Raw genomic sequence first — 18,807 nt, 5'->3', positions numbered from 1 at the left:
TCGATCATTTCCTCTCGAAGACCTGGCTAGACCACTTGGGTATGAAAATGGGCCACAGGCGATGATGCATGCCATGGATCAGATCAAAGTCCCAATCCTAACTATGGCTGATTCTCATACACAATCTGAGATGGAGCGGCTTGTGGACCGCACCCAGTTGGCGCATATTGCACATATCTATGGTGCCGGCGATTTGATGAACTGGCTTTTTCCGTACCTTCGCAACGATGCCGAAAGAGACACAGTCAAGACCCGAATGCTAAGATGGGCCAACGAGGATCACAGACGGACTAGGGAGGTAACTTATCATAGTGCACAGATCCTCGGTCTTGTGAGGCACTACCCATCTCTGATGCCCGTGCAATCATTTCTCTTATTTCACGCTGGAGTTATATTGTCCTGCATGTCTTTTTTACTGCCTAGAAGCTGTACCCCTTGTCCTGGTTCCCCAATCCAGCTTGAGAAGCTCGGGTCTGAGGAGTCCGCAGATCTCATGAGATGGTTGGAAATTGGTGGAAGTTCGGTGATTAGTCTCACTGGCGTCCCATCACTGTGTTGCCCTACCGGAAGACGGCTAGTCTTGGACCAGACGGCGTCATTACTCAAGCGTCACAAGACCTGGGGCATCGCAGGGAATCTGACGAAAGTTATTCTATCACTTAGCAAACAGGATGCATAAAAAGATCTCAGGGCCTTGTTGCACTGCGTCCTATTTTCAGAGAGCCGTTCCGGCTAGTTGCAGTCCGTATATTGCATGTAAACAACGTGGAAAGATTCATCTTACCATACTGCGTATATAGGAAGATCGTTTATGCTTTGGTACCTTTTGCAGCTTTGATATTCAGTACCAATGTGTTGATCTAGCTGGTCTTCCCAACTAAAAATGCTGTCAGAGAAGCGGTGATTACTTTGTCACTTGTCCACATGGCGTCAAGCTACAAACCCGGACTTTGCTGTGGTTTCCCGACTCCGGCCTTCCTTGGCAATCTTCGACTGGGCTGATAGCGACTTTCCAGCCACCCATAGATCGCTCCACTCCGACAACTCCAAACGAACGACGTGGCTAACCAATGAGCTAGAGAGTCAAGATTTCATGGCGTTTGTAAGCATATTCGGGAACCAGAGTGGTTGTGCCCTCAGCGTGGAATCGGATCTGGCAGGAGCGGAGAATGTTGTGGTTTCGGAGCAGTGTCGTGCCGGCTTCGGCCGGGCAGCAACCGACTGGGATGCAATCACACTTGGCCTTCACCTAGAATACTATGGAGACAAATAACATGTTTAAAACCCAGTTGCTCCTCGCGAGACTTTTGCTACAACACATCTTGTACCTGATTGATACTTTTACTACTCAGAGTTCGTCTTGGTATTACTCAACATTTCCACCATGGCTGTAATAAGCGAGAAGAACAGTAGGTTTACTGGACATCACATGATACTCAGATACTCATGCAAAAGTTTGTAGCATCCGATACAGAATTCCAGTACTCCCCAAATCCCTTGGGGAAGGGCCGGAAGATACGCATCCTCATGGTAGGGGCTGGTTTGACCGGGATCGGCGCAGTAAAGATATTCAAGGAGACCTTTCCAAGCAATGAAATGGAGCTTGTCATCTACGAGAAGAACTCCGACGTAACAGGCACCTGGCTGGAGAATCGCTACCCGGGGTGAGTAGATGCTACGTCACATATTTCACCACTTTGAGTTGCGAATTTCCAAGAAGATCCTAACACCTAGTCTTAACCGATTCCCTACTGACTCGATATCAAAGATGTGGATGCGATGTTCCTGCTCATGCTTACACGTACTCTTGGGAAGGCAATCCAAGATGGAGCCGCGCCTATGTAGGCGCCCTTGAGTTATTCGATTACTTCAAAGGTCGTGCTATAGCGTACGGTGTGAACGACTTTGTACATCTCGAAAATCGTGTCGACAGTGCCGCATGGGACGATAAGAGCGGCAAATGGAATATCCATGTCACGGACCTTAGTACAGGCTCAAGCTTTGAAGATGAGGGAGACATTTTGATCAACGCGGCGGGATTCTTAAAGTCAGTGGTGATCTCCTAGCACGTTTGGACTAAAGCCTCGCTGACCATCCTCACAGTTCCTGGAAATGGCCAGAGATCCAGGGACTCCATGATTTTGGTGGCAAGTTACTGCATTCGGCTTCTTGGGACTCTGACTACGATTTCAAAGACAAGACAGTCATAGTTATCGGGACTGGCAGCTCGGCCATTCAGCTTGTGCCACAACTTCAATCAAGTAAGTCTTGTTCTACAGAGATTGAACTATTCTAATGTTTGTTTTCCAACCCTGTTAGAGGTGAAACACTTGGTCTCCATCAACCGATCCAAAATATGGATTACTGCTGAATGGGCTGGAGAACATGCTCCTGAAGGACGAGATACGTTTTTCTCAGGCATGCAGAAAGAGAACTGGGCGACAAACAAAGATGAATTTCTCGAATATCGTCGGAGTGTCGAATCCACCGTCAACGGGTTATTCGATATGAGTTACAAAGACTCCGAGTCACAGAAATGGGCATACAATAATTTTGCAGAATTGATGCGAAAGCGGCTCGGCTACAAACAGGATCCGATTGAGAAGTTAGGTATGTTGCAAATTCTCAACCCCAGGATCTATGACCTCGCTTCTAGATATTGACTATGAGCTATTAGTGCCTGATTTCGAAGTTGGCTGTAGAAGGGGAGCACCAGTAAGTCAATGTTTCCTTTGACGAAAGTGAATCGGAATGAGTCTAAGAGTTGATTATAGGGCCACGGTTATCTAGAGGCACTTGCATCGGACAACGTCAGTGTGGTCACCACTGCCATCCAAGCCGTCACTAAGACTGGCCTGCTTATGGCTGATGGAAGCAACTTGGAAGCTGATGCTATCATTTGTGCCACCGGATTCGACACATCTTTTCGACCTGGGTTTCCTGTGGTAGCTTTTGATCATGATCTACGCGAAGTATGGAAAGAAGAGCCGACTGCATATATGTCAATTGCAGCCGCCAAGGTACCGAACTACTTCAGTAAGTTTCTCCAGATCGTCGGAACGAGAGATATGTTTTCGCTTGGCTAATTCATCAAATCCACGCAGTTATGAGTGGACCCAATTTTCCACTCGGCAACGGCGGCCTCATTCCCTGCCTCGAAACAAATGTGAGATATGCCTTTGCTGCTGCCAAAAAGATTCAATACGAAGGAATCAAATCATTGGCACCAAAGCCAGAGGCTGTGCATGAGTTCCAGCAGTACAAGGACTCCTTGATGAAAGACCTTGTTTGGACAGGCGCTTGCGTATCATGGTAATCAAAACTCCTCTTAAAAGACAACATTGAGCGCTTGGGCTGACAGATCCTGGCTGCAGGTACAAGAATGGCAAGAAAGATGGCAAGGTATGGGGACCGTGGCCTGGGTCTTCGTTACATTTCCTAGAAATCATGTCAAAACCAAGGTGGGAGGATTACGAAATTCAACATCTAAGTAGAAACAGATATGAATATTTTGGGAACGGGAAAACACTGCGACAGGTAGAAGGTGGGGACTTGGCGTATTATCTGAGCGAGCCCGGGGCTCAGAAGCCCAAGCATGTCTAGTAGTCTGTCTCATCCTACAAGACATGGTTAGGATTAGGTAATCTGCCCGAGAAGATGCTCCATCTAAATAGATGTTTTACCTTTACGCGACTAGCTGTAATTCTAGCCGGAACTCCTTGTCGCTCTAAACGTATTGAGTAGATGACCATGAACTCAGATCTAAGGTACACATGCGAGAAGGATGGTCGATAGCTCAATAGTGTGGACCGAAGACGCGTTTCGCGCGACGCGCCCCGAAATGCGTATATAGCCGAATCGATCTGCGCGCTTCGGGCTTCCATCGCACCGCCTACTTCCGCTTCCCTCGCACAATTCACCAACTTCATCGCAGGCATGCAACACTCGACCTTGGATCTGTCAAACTACTCCTCCGCAGCTCACTCTCGACAACAACACTTGACGTCTTCGTAATCCTCCCAGCATTTCCCGCGACAACAATGCCCCTCTCAGAGTCCCTGTCACCCCTCCAGCCCGCCGTCGTCCTCTCTTCACTACCCATACTCACCGTGTCATCCTCAACGTACTCGAATCTCTTATTCGTAACCGTCGATACGATGGTCTTGAGCTCCAATTGGTGATGTGAGCCACCCCCATATCCTGTACTACTTTGCTTTCTGCACCGACTGCGAAGCGAAGACTCGCCGATAAGACGCGGTGCGACGTGCCGGAAGAAAAGACGCATTGTTGGCAGGCAGCCTGTGATGATGACGAGGTTGGCTTCGATGAGACTGCGGAGAGGATGTATGTCAGTATGTGTGATATGACGAGGATGAGGTTCCTGGACTCGGGGAAGACTTGCATCCAGATACCTGGCATGACGATCGCCCACGTCTGGTCGATGGTTTGAAGCATGGGAAAAAGTAGAGCTAGTCGTACTGCGCTTGTTATGCATGTCCTGGGGCGGTTTAGATTGTGCTCTCCATCTCCGTCACTTGGCCTTGCTACTTACAGGGAGCCCACACCGAATATGCATATCAAACCAGCTTTCTGAACCCTAGGCATCTGCAGCTTGACCACCATCGGTATAGGTAAAATCAGCAGCAAGATATCTGTGGCCATATTCAGGACCGCCGTCGCCATATAAAGTGGTGTCCTATCGATGCAGCTTCCCTCGGTAATTGTAACATCCCAGTTCCGTCGGAAAGGCGTACATGCGAAGATGAGCGGAAAGACAAGCGCAATGTTGTATCCGACGACAAGAAACATACTTGCGTATACGCACAGTCGGAACCATTGTATGTGCGACAGGCGTAGGTAGAAGAAGAGGAGAGATAGCTTAGCGCTAGCGAGGAAAGGACAGTAGATGATGCTTGCTACACTGATCAGCTGCGGTATGAGTTAGTTGAGGTCGCTTGATCAGAGTGATGTGTGGTGCTTACATTCATTGTAGAATTGACTCTATGGCCAGTCAATTCCCAGATGTGTACGCCGAGAGTGCCTCGGCCATATTGGACTTTTGTATGGTTAGATCAGGCCTGACATTCATAAAGAACTCAGAACATACACAGAATAGGAACTTGGATAGCAATGGAGAAGCACTGTAGACTTGGTCGTCAGCAAGATCCAACGAACATCCTGCTCTATGCAAAATGTACTGCCACGTACCCAAGCTACGAGCAACGCTACTGTTGGACCTCGTCAGATACTGGATTTCGTTGCAGAAGGCTTGAGAGGTGTTCTGAGAGATTTGAGCGAGCTTACTATCGTCTGGCGTAAAGCCCTTTGCTAGCCTTGTCTTTGTAAAGACACGTATAACCATGAAGATGGCAGCAACAATCATGCCCAAGGTACCAACCCAGAAATTTGCAGCTTCCCCGGTTCGCTTAGGATTGTCCACATCAACGACGTAACCAGGCGGAGCCGAAAATATGGGCTGGTTCATGTCCATGTTGAGATGAAAGTTCGATACAAATCCGCATCGTGGCGAACGAAGCGTCGTCTTCACTCATCTATATTCCAAGTTGGCATTATCATCCCCGTCGCTTGGATTATCGCATTCCGCCGTCTCACAAGTCTCCTCGACCAACAGATCCGTCGCCTCACTGCACCCTGTTCCTTGCCGCAAAGAATCCCTCTGATGATTGTGATGTCCGATAGCGGCACGGGTTGTTCCTATGTGCCGCATCGCTCAAGTTGTAAAGTTGCGACACGAAGCAGGAGATTGGTCTAAGGTACGGCACAGTCTGCTGTGAACCTGCTCATCATGCCTACGCCGCTCCATCGCATGGGCGCAATAGCTTGGCATTGCAACAACGGCTCGGATGTTTCCCTTTCCAGCGGAAGGATGATGGGAGAGGATGCATGCCAAGCATGTGGCGTTCGATGAGATGGCTATATCTTGGATATTGCACCCGTCACTCTGGTCGCCCGGAGTTCCCCGGATGGTCTAGCTAGATGCCTGCGCCTCAACCACAGCCCCTTGCGGTCCGCTCCTTTAGAGACGCGGAAAGATCTTCCAATTGGCTCTTTGGACCGAGCCGCGTGTAAGTACCCTCGCACCTATCACAGAACACGCGTCCTTTTACCCTTGCAAGCCACAGTTTTAGCGAACAAATTGTAGACTCGACCGAGGTACTACCGGCAGCTGTGTACCCTTCGCAATGCAAACCCAACGCTCCAAAGCATCTAGCCCTTCAATCAACTCTGGAAATCCTTCAAGATTCCATCTTCATTAAATATGCCGAGTCATTGTTAAGCAGTGATTGCGCCTTCCTGTTTAGGTTATGTTGTAAATTTGTCGGAGAGAGTGAACGAGTAGAAAACCGTGCTGCAGCCTGCGTTATGATCGCGATCATCCAGTACTCCTTGTATCGTCTCTTTGGTTACTGGGCTGACTATCATAATGGCTCGCTTGATCGTTACTCTGCTGGCGGCAGCGGCTGTTGCTCCGTTCGTGCAGGCTGACTATTGTGTAAGGCTGCTCGCTGAGCTCAATCTATTCGAAACGTTAGTTAACAATGGCAGTGCTCCGCCCTCGCACTCACTTCTCTGAGAAGTCGCCTGCTATTCCCCGGTCAAGACGCGTATGAGACGCGGGAGGACTCCTACTTCGATGTGAAGCAACAAGTCATCACACCCAACTGCATCGTCCAACCCAAGACTGCCAAGGAAGTCGCACTTGCTGTCAAAACTCTTACGGCTGCCAGTCTACTGAAGTCTTGCAAGTTTGCGATCCGCAGTGCTGGGCATACTCCCTACGCTGGAGCCTCAAATATCGAGGATGGCGTCACTCTCGATTTGCGTTACCTCAACACCGTTCAGTATGATGCTAAGAACACTCTCGTTAAGGTCGGTCCTGCGGCGACGTGGGATGACGTATACAACGTTCTTGAACCTCTCAATGTGATGACGAGCGGTGGGCGTTCATCTACAGTCGGAGTCGGCGGCCTTACACTTGGTGGTGGTATCTCGTACTTCTCGCCAGGACGGGGCTTGGTCTGCGATAACGTGATCGAGTTCGAAGTCGTTCTTGCCGATGGTCGTATTGTGACCGCCTCCAAGACCTCTTATCCCGACCTCTTTGCTGTCCTCAAAGGCGGTAACAATAACTTTGGCGTCGTTACTAGCTTCAAATTCGGTACTTTCGACTACAACGGCCTGTGGGGTGGTCTTGTCATCTACCCGGAATCAACCATACAAGATCACTTCAAGGCCCTCATCAATTTCTCCAACAACATCGACAAACAGCCCAAGGGTTCGGCCATCGTCATGCCGGTATACCAAAGCTCCGCTGGTGCTGATTTGATCTTGAATGCGTATGATTATGCTGAGCCAGTACCAAGACCGGCGGCCTACGATGAGTTTCTAGCGATTCCTAGCAACATTTCCGATACCACAGGAATCAGGAACATGTCGTCGCTGGCAGCAGAGCTTGCAGGTGCCACAACCCATAGGTAAGCTTGTCACAACATTTACTTTAGCAGATGGTAACCAAATCTTTAGCGTATACTTTGGCACACTCACTTTCGCCAATGACCTCCGCGTTATGACTAGAGCACATGAAATTTACATGGACGTACTCTCCAACCTCAAAGCCAAGGCGACGGGAGACTGGCAGATTTATGTTCTCTACCAACCTCTTCCGCCTTCGTACTGGCGGCAGAGCGCCTCTAAAGGTGGTAACATGCTGGGCCTGGAACGTTTCGGCGAACAAGTGTTGTGTCGTAAGTCCACTCTTTGACTCTACAGCGAAAGATAACCGCAGGCTGATGCGTATTAGTCTACCAACCCTACATCTCTTGGCAAGGCGCAGAACAAGATGCCCTCTTCCAAGGCGCAGGTGCAGATCTGGTTAACCGGATTCGCGAGTATGCTGAGAGTATCGGCGCTGACAACCCATATCTCTACCTGAACTATGCGGATAACACGCAAGATCCGCTGGCCAGTTACGGCTCCGAGAATGTGAAGAAGATGAAGGCGGCAGCAAAGAAGTATGATCCTTTTGGTGTTTTCCAAAAGCTTGTACCGGGTGGCTTCAAGATTTCGAACGTTCGATAGAAGGTCAGCATGTACATGAAGATATGTTTATTCCGAAGCTCTTTGATGCAATGAAATCTTTTCCTTCGGAGTTGGTCGGGTTTTGCTTCTTTTGCGCGTGAAGATGGCGTGCTACATAGGCCAGTCGCGGGTGTTGGAGCGCCGCAGATACGCTGCTTTGTGTCCCGTTCAATCCAACGCATCTTGATCGCACGCGTCCTACACCATCAGCTCCTGCTGACGTGTGTTTGTGTATGCCCAGACCTAGGAGGTAAGGATGATTTCGGTCGGATAACAAGGCAAACGGAATCGTTTGGTTCTAAGCGCTACATTACGATACACCGGTCATGCATTTCCCGAATATACTTCTCTCTAATCTGCTTCTTCTGTCTCTCAAGTTCCGCAGCAAAATTCTCCTGAGCACGCCGCATCTCTTCTTTAGCTTCCCTTTGGCTCTCTTCGAATTGCTTCTTCTGGTCTTCTATAAGCTGCAACCTGTTGACATGTAGTTTCTCTATCTCTTTCCGCTGCCTTGCAAGGTTTTCCTGATGTTCTCTTCGCTGCTCTTCCAACATCTCTCGGTCCTCCTTGCGGGCCTCTCTGAATTCCTGTTCTAGGATTCTCAACTTCCCCTCATATAGCTTCATGAGCGATTGCAAGTTTGATGCTAGCGCTTCGCCCGCGCCCGTATCGATTAGTTCACGCTTCTCATCGACCATTTCACGCTGGATATCGAGCGTCACGGGTCTCTTCCTCCTCATCAGATATATAATGATCTTGAGTGCCGACGTCTCTTTGTTGTCATGACGGAAAACACGACTGCCATGATCTATCATTCTCTTCCAGAGTTGTGGTTGTTCTTTCAACTCTTTCTCTCGTTGAATTGCAGCGTCTTCTGTAGCCATATCCCACATTGTGGTCGCTAATACCACACTCGCAAGTGGGCCGTCACCGCATAACTTTTGGAACATTTTGATGTTCTTGATTCCGCTACCGCCTACTCGTACGTCTGATATCCGTTGAAGGAAGATAATCCCTGCTAGTCGCAATTTTTCAGAGTGTGCCTTGTTCAGCCAAAGCGCGACTTCTCGCAGGATTTCAGAGTCGGTGCGATATGTGTCATCGAAACCTGGAGTATCGACAAGATAAATTTTTGCGCCACCTTCGAATGTGCAGGGTACAACTTGCACTGATACGGTGCCTGGAGAGTCTTAGTCGAGATGATGTCTCTGCCACAAACGTCGATTCTCACATGAGTCCAGTCCATGTCCAACCTCGAGCTTTCGATCAGAGAACAGATTAACGAAGGTGGTTTTGCCGCAGCCAGTTATACCCATCACAGCAATTATGATGTCGTCAGGTCTGTGTAAAGTGATCAGCCAGTTCTCGCCAAAATATTGATTGGCACTTACTTCAAATCTGGAATGGCAGGTACCTCACGATGAGGACTGTCCACTCTTTCATTCATAGCTGCTTTAATATTGATGCGATTAACGAAGAAAAAGAAGCGGTAAACTTATCGTATTTCAGTTCGAGCGATATGGGCTTCTCATCTCGTGAAGAATGCCGATAAGGCTAGAAGGCAACCACTTGCTAAGATATAATCCTAGACCGGGAACTACAGGTTCATGCATACACTCACATAACGCTTGGACCAGCACTGCGCCTCGATAGTACCACGTTCGTGTCGTTCGCCTATATGCAAGCCATCGGGTTGGCCATCAAGTGACAGCGCACAGGTGCGGCTGATAGGCTAGTGGGTGACGAACCACCGTTGCATCTACCCCTCTATCACGCAGGATCCACGCTGCAACTATCGCGCAACCGTCCTTCGAAGTTCACCGGATAGTTCTCAGCTCTCTAATAGCCCCCACATCTCGTATCATGCGCATGGTCCTGGTGGGGCAATACATGTACCCTTGAAGATGGCATGGCGTAGCTGACCTCAAAGGCACTCTTCACAACCACATGCCATGCGTGGACTGCGCCACGCGAGGCAGTGTCTTGTAGCCAGAACTTTTTAATAGTCTAGGCATCAGACGAATGCATCTGATGAGACTCTGAGATACTCCACATCCAGGGATGGCTACATTATACATCACGTCACACTGACTCGCACGAAGTTTTTTGGTAGTCATTGAAGAGTTGTGTTTGTACGCCCAATCTGGAAAATAGATGGTCCCAATCTTGCCAAACTACCCACGGTAATTGTTGTCTCCAGGCGCGTTACTGGGATAAGAAGGAGATCTGACAACAACCTGATGGTGTGGCGAAGCAACAGAATGTGGGATTCTGCGTAAAGGCGGTTGCGATGCCGGAGGCGGATTGCGCATTGTCCTAGTGGGATCGATGATAACTTCATGAGGCGGTACTTGGTATTGACTATTGGGTGCAGGCAGAGCCACAGGGGTGTATGAATGAGCCTGGTATGGCATATACATCTGAGGTGTTGAATTGTCCATCCCGCTCTCGTAGTCACTTTGCGATACACTAGAATATCCAGGCTCGTGGGTGTATCGACCTTGCGGATAGTGCGAAGCGGTATAGGACTGCTTTGTTTGCTCCTCTGAAGATGTGCGCATAATGTCGGGCTTACGAGTCTGGCGGCTCTTTGATCGGCTTCGCTTTTGCCAGGACGTTATGCTAGACTTTCTAGACCCCTTCGTTTCCAACGGCATGGAGTCAGCTCGACGTGGTGGCTGTACAACATTTTCGGGGCGTCTCCCAGCAAAGAAGTCTCGCATCCACAAAATCGCCTCATTATGAGGCGCTCGCCTCTCTTTCACTTTATTACGCGCGACTTGGTCGCGTTCCTTAGCTTCTGCGATCTCCTTACTGGCCGCCTCGATCCTCTCGATTTCTCCACGTTGTGCGTCGAGATCGTCGCGCTGCGCTTCAATCCTTCTCTCAAGCCCTTGAATCTTGTGCTCAAGTTTAACAATGTGGGCGGAAGTGTTTTCTTGCGTAGTGTCCTCGACCTGGTCGTCGCGACCCGCCCCACAGCTCACCGCTTGCTCGTTCCACATATCTTCGAGTGTGACGGAAAGAGTTCCTTGATCGTCCACGATGTTGTTCACAAGGCGAGTGCAGTCTTCGATTTGCTCGAGGAACTCGCTTCTGAGATCATCATCATCATGAACTTCCTCAGCGCACTCTTCTAGCTCTCGTTTCTGCGCCTCGTATCTTTCACGTGTATGCACAAGCTCACCTTCCAGGTACCTGCCCGCTGTCGTTTCTTCGAGTTTCATTCCGCCTCTCATTTCGTGTTGTAACTGTAACACCACCGTTTTTCGCCTATCTGCCAGAAGTTCGACGATACGAACACCGCTCTGACTATCACCCTGGCTTTTCTCCATCCTAGCTCCAGCTCTTATCAAGTTGCCAAAAAACTCGGGTCGTTCCTCCATCATCTTCATGCGCACCACTGCGGCATCTCGTGCTTCATCTGTCTTCAAGGATCCCCACATAGTCGTTACGACCACAACATCCCGGAAATTTCGCTCGCCGCAAATCTTTTCGAATATTCGGAGGCTTTTGAGAGAAGACCCTGACATTCGCATGTCAGTTATCCGTTGAACATAGATCATTCCACCTATACGAAGTCTATTGCCATCGCAATAGGTACAAATCCATGAAGCGATCTTTCGGAAGACTGCCGCATACTCCAATTTGGTATCATCGAAGCCTGGTGTGTCGATGAGATATACTTCCTGGCCGTTCTTTCGCTGCAATGTTCGGAAGGTGACATCAGTTGTACCTTGACACGATCAGGCTTGGATTCTCATCAGTATGAACGAACGTACACGATTCTAGCGAATGCCCGATATCTGCACTTGTCTGCGTGACCTGTGAGATGAAGGTACTTTTGCCAGCACCAGTAAGTCCCATAACGAGTATGCCAATCGCTCTGGTAATAAATTAGATGAGGGAGTCAATCTGGGATCATGAGCGTACTGAGAAGACGGTGCATTGTTGTTGAAGCCCGTGACAGTCAGAGCCGAGGAGGGAAGTGAGGTGGAGGGTTTCCCGGATGAGCGCGCCGATTCCGGCACGTCAAAACTCCCCCTTCTCGTTGAGGAACTTCTGTAACTGGTCATGATGCGTACATGACGATAATACGAGTTTCGTGATAAGTGATCGCGTTACGATGTGACAAGTTGATGGCAGTAGGTGCAAATGCATCAAGTTGCTATTGCGAGTAGGCTGCACTGTCCTGACGATCGCAGCTGGAGTGCTTACCTTGCTTCATGCAGGCGCACCCGTGCACGGACTGCACTTAGACGAGGAGGCGCAGTCTTATATGCATCGGTATTCCTGCAGCACAGCCCGTCGCACTCAACTTGACGTGTGTGATGCTGATTGGTGGTTGTGAAGTAACGGGATGGAAGCCTGGTGTTCAACCTTGTCGCTAGTATATACATGGTTTGACTTACTTTCAGCCGCAAGGAAAGCTGCGGCGCAACATGATTATAGCAGAGTGATAACTGAATTCCAGTCCGACGCGATTGTACTCGCTAGTCTGCAATTCCATACAGTCACCCATTGCCCTCGATGGAAACCACAGATGTTGGAGGCTTGCAGCCCGTTGAGTTGGTATATTCTCACTTTTCGGATGTACAGAGCTGACTCGACGGGTAGTCCCGACGATGTTTTCATCGCAGTCATGGGGATGACTGGTGCCGGCAAGTCTACCTTCATTGAGCACTGCACCAAGCCGACAGAGCGCTTGTCAGGCCACGAACTCTCATCATGTAGGCATATTCGTGGACGAGAAGCCCGACCGATCGTTGACTGGTAACACAGGTACGAGTCGAGTGACCATACATACTACAAGCGTTCTCGGACGGACAATTCATCTAATCGACACGCCTGGCTTTAACGACAGTCGACGGTCTGACGGCGAAACATTACAAGAACTAGCATACTGGTTAGCAGCCGCTTACGAGAGAGATATCAAACTTAGTGGGATCATCTACTTACATTGCATAACGAACAATCGCTTTCAAGGTTCCGCTGTGCGAGCGTTGAGTGCTTTCAAGAAGATGTGTGGGGAAGAGGTGTTCAAGGGGATTGTCGTAGCAACGACGATGTGGGACAAAGTCACCGGAGATGAGCTCGTCAAAGCTGAAGTTCGGCATGAGGAACTCCAAGCGAAGATTCGTCAGGATGTTTTACGGGGTGGCGGCAAACTAGTGATGCTGTCGGCCGTAGAAGTAGACGCAGCGAGAATACTCAAACATATTGTGAGCAAAGATAGAAGACTAACGCTAACGTTCCAGCGAGAACTAGTGGATGAGAATCGGCTCATCCACGAGACAGGTGCCGGCCAGGTGTTATATGACGATCTGAAAGGATCAATCGAGACATTGCAGGCTAAGACTAAAGAAGCCCACGAGAAAATAGAGGAGATGGCTCACTCTTCGCGAAGAGAAGAGCTGCGTGAGCTCGAGGACGCCGTTACCAAGATGACTAGAACCATGCGATCGGTCGACGAACATATTGACCACACAAAAGTGACGCTCGACGACATTCGTAAGACGTGGGATGCGTATATCGATTGCGACGACGAGACTATTTCGGCAGCAGCAGAACGTATCGAGCAGCAATTGGAGATCGAGCGCTGTCGACAAGGAACTAAAAGCACAGCCCAATCTGTCTCAGACAACACCGTTTATGGAGGCTCCAATGCTGTATCTTCTTCAGTAGCAAGTGGATCGCAGTCTTCTCAAGCCGACATGTCGCGCAGGTTAAAAGAGCTCGAAAAAGAACGGAAAGCGCTTACGTATCAAATGGGCCGAAGATTGAACAGGCGGTATACTACGCGTTCGCGCAGTACGACGACGATAGGAGTCATAGGCACCGGATTAGCCGTAGGTCAACTCGTCGCAGCGATCGCTTGCGTTGTGATGTGATGCGTATCGAACAGGCGATAAGGAGACAAGCTGCAGTCTAGACTGGCGAATCTGAGGGCTCGGGTTTGTGCTCAGCGCTAGTACAAATGGGGATGTGGCACCCAGCCTCCGAAGCCTGCATCATCCACTCACACATCGCATTGCATCTTCTTGCCCTATACCTTTGTCCGGCTGGTACTGAAACCTCACGGCTCATGTCCCGCGGTACTGACATCGGGCGAAAACAGTCGCGTTCGTCTTGTCCGGAGATTTTCAGCTCTGCCTCTAGTCACGCGTCCGACTATTCACACACGCGTCTGGCATAAGATATTGTTGTCTAAGACAAACAACTATACAGTTCAACTTTAAGACAAAGAAAGGGTTAAGAGATATAAGAACTACTTTTCGCGTAGATAGAACATTACAACTGATCTTAATACACTTTAGTTAGTCAACTTTTCAACACATATAGACCTCAAGTATTCCTAACTTTCAGGACACGTATATTGGACTGCCATCGAAGACGGTCTTTATGAAGGCGGTAATCCGCATTCTAAGTGTGGTGAATGGCGTCCCCTCTACGACAGCTTCGGGCCCCCCCTGTATTCAATCATAATCTTTCGAGACAGGCAATGGAAGCCTAGTACCACTGCATCTGGTTTTCACTCGACAAAGACAATTTCATACGACCAGTACTCCTAGCCTTCATCATTGGATGGGGCATTGTACTTTCACTCGACCTTCTGGTCACTCAACATGTTACTAGCGGTCCACGTAAGACCTCACGCCTATGCAGTCGAAAGAAGATTTAAAGATCCCCTTCCTAACATCGAATCACAATCACTCAACCGACACATTGCCCACATCTAAACATCATGGCTTCGGCTCAACACGAGATCGATCCGAATGCGGATACCATTATCATCTTGCGATCACCAGGAAACCCAGAATACTTCGCCTTGTGGGATAACTCGCCATTCGAGAATCTCGATGCACTCGCTCAACTTCCTTTCTGCCTGGCGGCCGAGGACGTAGAGACCACGAATACGAACGACACTACAGTTCATCAGGCACCTACCGAGGTTATCACAGTTACAAGCTTGGAGCATACGATCCCGGTCGTTCCCGTAGGGTCGGTACTGTACGGTGTTTCTTCGCGCCATCTTACCCTGGCTTCTCCGGTATTCAGGAAGATGCTATCGCTAGACGGTTTTCGTGAGGGATACAAGAAGCCAGATGGCCGCTACTATATCGTAGTAGAGGACTGGGAAGAGGAAGCTTTTCTCCTCTTCCTCAACATGCTACATCTACAGGGTCGTAAGATCCCACGCCACGCCAATCTCGAGCTATTGGCCAAGGTCGGCATACTCGTAGACTACTATGATTGCGAGGATGCGGTCGAGTCCTTCACTACTAGGTGGATGGAATCCTTCGACGGAGATGTACCTTCTGAGTACTGTCGTGATCTTCTACTCCATGTTTGGGTCTCTTATGTCTTCCGAGACGCATATCGCTTCCGGGATGCCACGAACGGGGCAGCTGGCTACTGCAATGAGGGCACTCTCCGGACATTAGGCCTTCCTATACCACCGGAAGTCTCAGGTAAGTGAACTATAAGATATATACAGAGTTCGTCGTTTTCTGATCCTGAACAGCAAGTATTGAACGTCGGCGAACGGACAGTATCGAGGAAAGGATCTCCCAAATTACTGATAATCTTTACAAGTATCAATTTGGTCAAGGAGCATGCTCGATAGATGAAGGTTCTTCTGTCACATGTAACTTCATATTATACCGATATATGTGGCAGACGATGTGGGATATGGGTTTACAGTGGCCGTCACCCACGTATCCTTACCATGGCTTTTCGGCCCAGCAATTGCAACACTATACACATAAGCCGTTGCATTGGGGGTTCGGATTGGAAGAGGAAGGTGATGTTGTTCGTCATAGGAGGAATTGTTGGTCGTGGCCTCAAATGAATCATTACGATGGCCCACGCCTAGAGGACGTTCCAAGGCGTACTTTCGCGGAATGAGAAGTATATCTGACGAATTGGCGCAAGTCGGAGCATTATCGGCGCTCATATAGTGCTGTTCTTCGAGAATAGCCTGTTGTTTATCCATTGAGTGCTGGCCGCGAATTGGATCCGAGGAGCTGTAGCTTTTAGTTTAGGTGTGAAGATTGTAGAAAACAAGTACACTCGTATTTGCTAGACAGCACAAAAGGATCTCGCATGCTAATGACATGCTCTACACACAGATACTATGTTGTTAGCGGAAGGTGCTCGTATGTGCCTTGCATGATCTGTGGCCGAGGCGACGGTCCGGCTATAACGCCATCCCATGCAGGCAGCCCAAAACCGGTGCTAGCGATCCCGCACCGGACGCCATCGACCTATCACAACAGGCCAAGTGGGGCAATCGGTCATGTTATCGCAGTACCAAGGCCAAAACAAGAAGGAGCTTATCCGGCACACAAGCCTCGTCAAGGACTCCACCCCGAGGCTTGTCTTCCTTAGCCACTTGCTTGGGTACGATTAGTCCCGCTCAACGCGTCGCATACGCGCATGGCGAGATGAGCCAGTTTAAGTATTCTAAACTACATGAGGTAGGTCGATATCCAATATGCAGGGTCGGAAGTCGACTGCGGGAGCGGTATAAAAGTACTATACTGTCCTGCTCTCATGGCTTCTTCATCCGCTTTCGCTTCGGACTACCTTCGCTCAAGGCAATATCGGTTGTGGCAAAGATGGCTCCAGTGCTCTCATTCATCGTCGGCTCGTTGTTGGCCATGCAGGCCTTCGCCGAGCCGTTTGAGAAGCTTTTCGAGGTTCCGGAGGGTGAGCTATACATCTCATTGAGTTTCGATTAATGCTAACAGCCAGCAGGATGGAAGCTTCAGGGCCCGGCATCGGATGCGCACACGCTCAAGCTCCAGATCGCGCTCCAGCAAGGCGACACCGCAGGCTTTGAGCAAACCGTCATGGACATCTCCACCCCCTCGAACGCAAAGTACGGACAGCACTTTGAGTCGCACGAGGAGATGAAGCGCATGCTCATGCCCAGCGAGGAGACCGTTTCTTCAGTCTCTGCCTGGCTCAAGGCCGCCGGTATCGAGAGTTTCGAGACCGATGCCGACTGGGTAACCTTCAAGACCACCGTCGGTGTTGCCAATGAGCTCCTCGGAACCAAGTTTTCCTGGTTCGTCAGCGAGGAGAGCACGCCTCGCAAGGTTCTCCGCACGCTCGAGTACTCCGTTCCAGATGAGATTGCCGGGCACATCAACCTCGTTCAACCGACCACTCGTTTCGCTGCTATCCGCGCGAACCACGAGACTGAGCACGAGATCTTCAGCATCCAGCTCGCTTCTTCCCCTAACGTCACTGTTAACTGTGATGCTTCCATCACTCCCCAGTGCTTGAAGCAGCTCTACAAGATTGACTACACTCCCGACCCCAAGAGTGGCAGCAAGGCAGCATTTGCTTCCTACCTCGAGGAGTACGCGCGCTACAGCGACCTTGCCCTCTTTGAGAAGAACATCCTGCCCGAGGCTGTGGGTCAGAACTTTTCTGTTGTCCAATTCAACGGCGGCTTGAACGATCAAACCTCTGCCGACGACAGTGGCGAGGCCAACCTGGATTTGCAGTACATGCTTGGTCTTGCCCAGCCCCTGCCTGTTACTGAGTACAGCACTGGTGGACGCGGCCCATGGGTCGCTGATCTCGACCAGCCCGATGAGGCGGACAGCGCCAACGAGCCCTACCTTGAGTTCCTCCAGAGCGTGCTCAAGCTCCCGCAGAAGGACCTTCCCCAGGTCATCTCGACCTCGTACGGCGAAAACGAGCAGAGCGTACCCAAGTCGTACGCTCTCAGCGTCTGCAACTTGTTCGCTCAGCTCGGCAGCCGTGGTGTCTCGGTCATTTTCTCGTCCGGTGACTCTGGTACTGGCTCTGCCTGCCTTTCCAACGACGGCAAGAACACTACCAAGTTCCAGCCCCAGTACCCCGCTGCCTGCCCCTTTGTCACCTCGGTCGGCTCGACCCGCTACCTCAATGAGACTGCTACTTTCTTCTCCTCCGGCGGCTTCTCCGACTACTGGAAGCGTCCCAGCTACCAGGACGATGCTGTCAAGGCCTACTTCCACAAGCTCGGCGAAAAGAACAAGCCCTACTTCAACCGTCACGGTCGCGGTTTCCCCGACGTCTCGGCCCAGGGTGTCGGTTACAGGGTAAGAAATCTTCCTCTACAAATTGCACGCGAGACATGGACTGACTCTGTTTAGGTTTACGATAAGGGTTCTCTCAAGGGATACCAGGGTACCTCGTGCTCCGCTCCTGCTTTCGGTGGTATCGTCGCCCTCCTCAATGACGCACGCCTGAGGGCCAAGAAGCCTGCTCTTGGTTTCTTGAACCCCCTGCTGTACTCCAACCCTGATGCGCTCAACGACATTGTTCTTGGTGGTAGCACTGGCTGTGACGGCCACGCACGATTCAACGGCGCACCTAACGGTAGCCCTGTCATCCCATATGCCAGCTGGAACGCTACTGCGGGATGGGACCCGGTCTCCGGATTGGGCACTCCCAACTTCCCCAAGTTGCTCAAGGCTGCGATGCCTGCTAGGTACAAGGCCTAGAGGAAGTGTGGATGGACTTGGGAAACTTGCGATAATGTAGATGAATCATAAATGAAATCATGAGAGACAATGTCAACGACGCATGTGCCAAGATGCGAAGTGGTTTTGGTCGAAGTGTTGGTGAGGGAGGCTGCGGCGTTGCATAAGCGTGCACGAGCCATATCAGCCACCAGATGACGTAGAAGCTTCGAGAAGCATCGCG

General features: G+C 50.1%; 8 protein-coding genes across 8 annotated transcripts; 5 read left to right on the top strand and 3 right to left on the bottom strand.

The window, feature by feature from the left end:
* Positions 1-1,384: 1,384 nt before the first annotated feature.
* AA0111_g9769 (hypothetical protein) lies at positions 1,385-3,316 on the top strand (the record flags this gene model as incomplete). The annotated part of the gene is made up of 8 exons (XM_028656364.1): positions 1,385-1,409; positions 1,463-1,664; positions 1,769-2,047; positions 2,104-2,261; positions 2,320-2,610; positions 2,657-2,715; positions 2,775-3,036; positions 3,105-3,316. 8 exons carry the CDS (start codon positions 1,385-1,387, stop codon positions 3,314-3,316), a joined length of 1,488 nt encoding a protein of 495 aa, XP_028502707.1.
* A 609-nt stretch (positions 3,317-3,925) lies between these two features.
* AA0111_g9768 (hypothetical protein) lies at positions 3,926-5,491 on the bottom strand (the record flags this gene model as incomplete). The annotated part of the gene is made up of 4 exons (XM_028656363.1): positions 3,926-4,331; positions 4,553-4,929; positions 4,983-5,056; positions 5,209-5,491. 4 exons carry the CDS (start codon positions 5,489-5,491, stop codon positions 3,926-3,928), a joined length of 1,140 nt encoding a protein of 379 aa, XP_028502706.1.
* A 954-nt stretch (positions 5,492-6,445) lies between these two features.
* On the top strand, positions 6,446-8,100 carry AA0111_g9767 (hypothetical protein; the record flags this gene model as incomplete). The annotated part of the gene is made up of 4 exons (XM_028656362.1): positions 6,446-6,514; positions 6,568-7,496; positions 7,546-7,766; positions 7,823-8,100. 4 exons carry the CDS (start codon positions 6,446-6,448, stop codon positions 8,098-8,100), a joined length of 1,497 nt encoding a protein of 498 aa, XP_028502712.1.
* Positions 8,101-8,405: 305 nt separating this feature from the next.
* AA0111_g9766 (hypothetical protein) lies at positions 8,406-9,547 on the bottom strand (the record flags this gene model as incomplete). The annotated part of the gene is made up of 3 exons (XM_028656361.1): positions 8,406-9,280; positions 9,332-9,441; positions 9,492-9,547. 3 exons carry the CDS (start codon positions 9,545-9,547, stop codon positions 8,406-8,408), a joined length of 1,041 nt encoding a protein of 346 aa, XP_028502711.1.
* Positions 9,548-10,274: 727 nt separating this feature from the next.
* AA0111_g9765 (hypothetical protein) lies at positions 10,275-12,176 on the bottom strand (the record flags this gene model as incomplete). The annotated part of the gene is made up of 4 exons (XM_028656360.1): positions 10,275-11,626; positions 11,705-11,836; positions 11,883-11,986; positions 12,034-12,176. 4 exons carry the CDS (start codon positions 12,174-12,176, stop codon positions 10,275-10,277), a joined length of 1,731 nt encoding a protein of 576 aa, XP_028502700.1.
* Positions 12,177-12,630: 454 nt separating this feature from the next.
* On the top strand, positions 12,631-13,991 carry AA0111_g9764 (hypothetical protein; the record flags this gene model as incomplete). The annotated part of the gene is made up of 3 exons (XM_028656359.1): positions 12,631-12,668; positions 12,718-12,830; positions 12,883-13,991. 3 exons carry the CDS (start codon positions 12,631-12,633, stop codon positions 13,989-13,991), a joined length of 1,260 nt encoding a protein of 419 aa, XP_028502699.1.
* An 854-nt stretch (positions 13,992-14,845) lies between these two features.
* Positions 14,846-15,580, top strand: AA0111_g9763 (hypothetical protein; the record flags this gene model as incomplete). The annotated part of the gene is made up of 1 exon (XM_028656358.1): positions 14,846-15,580. The coding sequence occupies one exon, from the start codon at positions 14,846-14,848 to the stop codon at positions 15,578-15,580; it is 735 nt and encodes a 244-aa protein (XP_028502716.1).
* A 1,141-nt stretch (positions 15,581-16,721) lies between these two features.
* On the top strand, positions 16,722-18,605 carry AA0111_g9762 (Tripeptidyl-peptidase sed2; the record flags this gene model as incomplete). The annotated part of the gene is made up of 3 exons (XM_028656357.1): positions 16,722-16,812; positions 16,861-18,200; positions 18,255-18,605. The coding sequence occupies 3 exons, from the start codon at positions 16,722-16,724 to the stop codon at positions 18,603-18,605; spliced, it is 1,782 nt and encodes a 593-aa protein (XP_028502717.1).
* Between the last annotated feature and the right edge of the window lie 202 nt (positions 18,606-18,807).

Source organism: Alternaria arborescens (genome assembly GCF_004154835.1).
Source record: "Alternaria arborescens strain FERA 675 chromosome Unknown contig_29, whole genome shotgun sequence".
In the NCBI taxonomy this organism is placed as follows: domain Eukaryota; kingdom Fungi; phylum Ascomycota; class Dothideomycetes; order Pleosporales; family Pleosporaceae; genus Alternaria; species Alternaria arborescens.
The sequence above is the reverse complement of the archived record's forward strand: the minus strand, read 5'-3'. Positions and strand labels throughout refer to the sequence as shown.